Raw genomic sequence first — 6000 nt, forward strand, 5'->3', positions numbered from 1 at the left:
TAAAATATTCTGCACAGAATTTAACTTTTTGGTGCTGAATTTCCCCAGGAATATGGGGCGCTGGGCAGTTGGGGGAGGGGCTGTGAGGGGGCGCTGGGCAGTGCGGAGAGGCTGGGGGGGAGATCGCTGGGTAGTTGGGGGGGCTGTGAGGGGGCGCTGGCAGTGCGGAGGGGCTGGGGGGGAGATCGCTGGGCAGTGGGGGGGGCTGTGAGGGGGCGCTGGGCAGTGCGGAGGGGCTGGGGGGGGGAGATCGCTGGGCATAAGGATCTGTCGTGGAGATCTCTGGGTGAGGGGCCCCTGGGCATGGGGGTTGCTGGGTATAAGGGGGCAGGAGGGGACTGGGCAGGGGGGCGGTGTAGTGGGGCACACTGGCAGTGCCGGGCTGGGGTTGAGTGACATAATGATACGGACCAGAGTTCCCAGCACAGGGGAGGGCGGTGTCTCCAGCCTGCCCTGAGAGCAAACAGTCCTTTCCCCACACCCGGGGTGACAATGCGGCATTCAGGGGAAACTGAGGCACAGCTAGGGACCATAAAATGTTTCAGAAAATTCCCACTTTGTCACACTTGGTCTGGGGAGTCAGAGCTGGGCCTGGCACGACGGGGACCCAGGTTTTGGTGGGGGAGGGAGTCTGTGCAGTGCCCAGCATGATGCAGAAATGGATCTCAGTTCGGGGGGGGGCATGTCTGTGCCCAGGGGCCCTGATCTTGGTCAGTGTCTGTACAGCGCCTGACACAACAGGGGCCCCAATCTTGGTCGGGGGAGTCTGTGCAGCACCCAGCGCGATGGGCAGTGCCGGCACTCTGCCATCCCACAGCTAACACCAAGCCACGGAGCCCACGGGAGGCTGTGGGGGTGGCAGGACTGGCCCTAGCGGGAGGTGGCACCAGCTGCGACGGGGCAAGTCGTGGTTGCTGCCAGGAGAAGACAGAATTTGCAAAGCCGATTTATTGACGATTTTCAAAGCACAAGTCCCGAGATCAGAATGGCTACGGGGCCCTTCCCCATCAGCTTCCCAGTCACCCCGGGGGGCGCTGCAGAGCTGCAGGGAGGGCTGGATGAACCCCCCCACTCCTACGCTCCCCATCCTTGTAGCACCCTGAGCTTTCATCCACCAACCTCTCCCAGCCGCGTCCCGCAGACCCCAGCAACGTGGGGCCCACACACGGTGCTAAGGGGGGGTCTATACACACCCCAGCTGGCAGGGGGCTGCCAGCTCTGCTCTCTCTGCAGCTCATGCTCAGGAGGGGGGTTCTGCTCCCATGTTATCTGGGCCGGGGGGTTGGCGCGGGGGGGAGCCCCAGGGGGCAGGTCACAGGGCTGTCAGCAGGAGCCCAGCAAGGAGCAGAGCCATCACTAGGCATGAGCAAACTAAGCCATTGCTGAGGGGCCCCGGTGGCATGGTACCGGCACTGAGTACGGCAGGAGAGACGATCGAGAGGCCAGCGCCACCCGTGACATTCTGGATCCAGTTGACATAGACTGGGACCCGGACGTACACCCCTGGTGGGACAGGTGTGGACTGTGTGCACTTAATCCCCCAGCTGACGAGCCCAGCCAGGATGAAGTTGCCATTCCTTGGACAGACCAGAGGCCCCCCGGAGTCACCCTGGGTCAAGAGAGAGGGACATAGCGGTCAGAGAGGCTCCCTTCCCACAAAGAGGCTCCTGTTTGTCCTCTAACAGATGCGGGGAGAGAACCCAGGAGTCCTGGCTCCCAGCCACCCCTGCTCTAACCCACCAGCCCCCACTCCACTCCCAGAGCCGGGGATAGAACCCAGGAGTCCTGGCTTCCAGCCCCCCTGCTCTAACCCACCAGCCCCCACTCCCTTCCCAGAGCTGGGGAGAGAACCCAGGAGTCCTGGCTCCCAGCCCTCCCTGCTCTAACCCACCAGCCCCCCCTCCACTCCCAGAGCCGGGGAGAGAACCCAGGAGTCCTGGCTCCCAGCCCCCCCCCTGCTATCACCCACCAGACCCCACTCCCCTCCCAGAGCCTGGGAGAGAACCCAGGAGTCCTGGCTCCCAGCCCCCCCTGCTCTAACCCACCAGATCCCACTCCCCTCCCAGAGCCAGGGATAAATCCCATTTCCCTCTCATGCCATGTCCTGCTGCCCTGCCGGGGCAGAGCTTCCACCCTTGTTAGGTTTGTTTTCTCTGGCATTAAGCTCAGGCGAAGTTTAACCCTCTCAGTTCGGTGGGGCCGGAGCTCAGAGAGTTTCCCCCCATCCTGTGGTGACTTGTGAGATCTCCCAGAATGCACTGGTGCTGGGAGAGCTGCTTTCTCCATCAATGAGACGCGGCGGACGATCAAATTAAAACATCACCCACCTGGGCCTTGTTGGAGAGCAGGGGAGGAAGGGCCAATGTTCGCAAACAGAACATTGTTTCAAGCAGCCCCAGTGCTGCCCCCCTAAGCAAAGTATCTCAGCTTGCAGGGGCCATTAGGGTCACCCCTGGCCCCAGCACACAGCATGTCATCTTGGATCCAGTGGCTCTGCTCCCCAAAGCGCTGCCCCCCTAAGCCAAGCAGCTCACCTTGCAGCTATCACGATTGACTTCAGACCCAGCGCACAGCATGTCCTCTCGGATGGGACGTTTGCAGTCCCGAAAGTGGTCTCTGCAGGTTGACGAGTCGACGAGAGGAACCCGCAACTCCTGAAGCGTCCGGGGCGGCGGAAGCGTATCTGGAATGAGAGAGCCGGGGATGGAGCCACTGAGAGGATGGGGGAGCTGGAAAGGACGGGGACGGGCTGGGGAAAATCTCTCCCAGTCAAACGGACTGGCCGAGCCTGTGAGCAACGCCGCCTTCTAGGGGCTGCAATTCACAGTGCACGTAAACGTCACAGGGGAGAGTCTTTGTGTGTGTGTGTGTGTGTGTGTGTGTGTGTGCGGTGCTGCCCCCTGCTGGAGAGGATCGCAGCTCTGTGTGTGTGTGTGTGTGTCTGTGTGTGTGTGCAGTGCTGCCCCCTGCTGGAGAGGATCGCAGCTCTGTGTGTGTGTGTGTGTGTACAGTGCAGGAGGGGATCAAGGCTGTGTGTGTGTGTGTGTGTGTGTGTGTGTGTGTGTGTGCAGTGCTGCCCCCTGCTGGAGAGGATCGCGGCTCTGTGTGTGTGTGTGTATGTGTGTGTGTGTGCAGTGCTGCCCCCTGATGGAGAGGATCGCAGCTCTGTGTGTGTGTGTGTGTGTACAGTGCAGGAGGGGATCAAGGCTGTGTGTGTGTGTGTGTGTGTGTGTGTGTGCAGTGCCGCCCCCTGCTGGAGGGGATCGCAGCTGTGTGTGTGTGTGTGTGTGTGTGTGCAGTGCTGCCCCCTGATGGAGGGGATCGCAGCTCTGTGTGTGTGTGTGTGTGTGTGTGTGTGCACGGTTTCCCTCTTGTGGCTACACACCCCTGTGTGTTCAGCGCTCCGGGGAAGGGCTCTCAGACTCTGGAGGCATTAGCCAGCCCTCGGGATAGGGGCTGAATACCAGCCCCCCCAATCACCCATTAGACCCATCACATTCCCATCCCCCCCTCACCTCCACACCCCCATCCAATGGGGCCCCAGCCCGTGACCCAGCACTGTTCCCCGGCTGGGGACTGGGTGGAGGGGCCCGGCAGGGAGACGGGGCGGATGGTGTCCGTGAAGGCGACAGGTTCTGTCAGCTGCACCAGGGCGACGTCGGCGACGCCCGTGTTCTCGTTGTAGTCGGGGTGCCTGACGATGCGACGCACGGGGGACGAGATCCGGGTGGGGGAGGGGTTGGAGAGCTGGTGCTCCCCCAGGTTCATGCGATAGGCAGAGACCGGGGTAGAGCTGGAGGAGTGGGGACAACGCACCTAGAGTTACCAGATTTCAAGGTCTCCAGAAGAGGACCCAGCCGGGGGAGGCGGGAGTTGGAGGGGGAGGCGGAGGGGTGGCACAGCTGGGGGTACCGGAAGGGGGTGTGTGTACTATGAGGCAGTATTTCAGGGTGCTGGCGGGGGTACCCGTGGCCTCACTCTCGAGGTGGAGGGCAGCTCCAGCTCATCAGCATCTCTCAGCTCCGTGTACCTGGCCAGCTGGCCAGGCCACGGTGGGCCGGATCTGGCAGCCGCGGATGCAGGGGAGGGACCAATCGGGGAACGGAGACAGCTCTTTCTAAGCTGCAATGTCCGGTCCGCAAAAAGCCTCTTCTTTGAAAAATCCACCCGGACAGAGAGCAGGAGATCAAAAAAGAAGAAATGTCCAGGAAAACCCAGTGGCGGGAGGGGATATACTACGAACCTAGGCAGGAATGCAGCCAATTCTGCGGCACAGTGTCTGGGGAGCAGCTGCACAGCAAAGCACTGGCTCCTCTGGCACTGAGATGCGGCCACCTCTGGGGTGGGGCAGCAGGGGAACAGCCGCACCGTACCATGGGGATGGCGGACTTCCCCAAGAGCGGGATGTCAATGGTGTCTCTGAAGCCAAGTAAGGGGAACCTGGGACCCACCCTCTCTCTCAGTTACTCACAAATCGAAGCAGTGAGCAGCTGACACCACCCACTGGGCTGAGATGAGGGATCCTCCACAGATGTGGTCGTATTCGTGCTTTTTGTCATATTTCTGCACACTGACCTGCCAGGGCCATCGACCCTCCTGTGCATCCTGCCCCCCTATGATACGGCTGAACACTGCACAAACCAGGGAAGCCATGTTAACACAGCACAAAACACACGTCTCCTGTCCAGAACCAGGTATAGAACCCAGGAGTCCTGGCTCCCAACCCCACCCCATCCCACTGTGACCCAGTAGACCCCACTCTCCTCCCACAACCAGGGAGAGAACTTAGAAGTCCTGGCTCCCAGCCCCCCCCCCCGCTCTAACCACTGGACCCCACTGCCCTCCCAGAGCAGACAGTAGAACCCAGGAGTCCTGACTCTTTACCTGGCTGATCTTGACTCTCCTCAGCACCTGTGGAGCGAACGGAAACGTTGGGGAGACATTACAAGTCGGGGCCTTAGGGGAGGATCAGCATTAGGGTCCATTGAGGGTGGGAGGCAGGGGAAAGCACTGTCCCATAGCTCCTCCCATAATCCCCATACACCACCCCAAACCCTATTTGGCTACCGTGCGTCAGTAGGTTTCAGAGGGAACGTTGATATGAGCTGAGCAGGGGCTGCTCTCTGCTCTCTGAGGCCCACACATCCTCCCTGTACCCACCAAGCCTGAGGGCAGGGAGGGTTTGGGTGCAGCAGCTGGCAGGGGGGCTGTGACTCCTGTGGGAATGAGTCAGAGGGGCTGGAGGGGTCATGCCGGCCCCTGGGGCCTGGGGGTGGGATCACGGTGGGTCCCTTCAGGCACCGCAGAGCTGGGAAGCAGCACAATCATTTGTGCCCCTCACTACACAGGATCTGTTTTGCTCACCTCCCCCCAGACCCACTAACTGTTGAACCCAGACCCTGGCAAAGAGCCAGAGCCAGTCCACTGGGGCAGGATCGTCCCCCCCAGTCTATTCCCCCTGCAGGCTGCAGGGTCACCCCCTCTGGTCTGTTCCCCGGGGCTCTGCATCTCTCCAACCCTCGGTCTCTCTTACCATGCGCTGGAGACGGCAGCAGCAGCAGCAGGAGCAGCGCGGCCAGCTGGGAGCAGAGCCCCCCCATCATCCTGCCCCACAGGAGCTCTGGGTGGGGACAGCCCAGCTCAGCCTCCAGCCAGCGGAGCAGACAGCCCCTGGCATTGAGGCAGCGGGTTATAAACCAAGCTGGAGCTGCCCCGTGGGGGAGGGGACCGATTTTGGCCGGACCCCCCAGCTTCCTGGGAACATCTGATTTACAGGAAAGCAAAAGCAGTTCGTGGGAGTTCAAGGGGGTGGGGGTTCATCAGAAAGGACGTAGGTTGCCCCCGCGGTATCCGCGCAGTTAGGTTACAGTTTGTCAACAACAAGAGGCCTGTTCCTCTAACCAAGGCCCGCCCAGCCCTGGCGCTTGTGCACGAGGGATACAGGCTGTTGGGGCACCTGGAGCATCGCAAAGCCGCCCCAGAACCCCTCTTAAATCAAAC

The 6000-nt window shown here is 61.3% G+C and overlaps 1 protein-coding gene across 1 annotated transcript; it reads right to left on the reverse strand.

Annotated features, from left to right (window-relative positions):
• Positions 1-1312: 1312 nt before the first annotated feature.
• On the reverse strand, positions 1313-5640 carry LOC123370524 (serine protease 27-like). Its single transcript, XM_045017180.1, has 7 exons — positions 5534-5640; positions 4885-4911; positions 4472-4631; positions 3516-3793; positions 2615-2683; positions 2416-2510; positions 1313-1609 (listed from the first exon to the last, which is right to left on the reverse strand). Exons 1-7 carry the CDS (start codon positions 5601-5603, stop codon positions 1313-1315), a joined length of 996 nt encoding a protein of 331 aa, XP_044873115.1. The 5' UTR covers positions 5604-5640.
• Between the last annotated feature and the right edge of the window lie 360 nt (positions 5641-6000).

This window comes from Mauremys mutica, chromosome 4 (genome assembly GCF_020497125.1).
Source record: "Mauremys mutica isolate MM-2020 ecotype Southern chromosome 4, ASM2049712v1, whole genome shotgun sequence".
Taxonomy (NCBI): Eukaryota; Metazoa; Chordata; order Testudines; family Geoemydidae; genus Mauremys; species Mauremys mutica.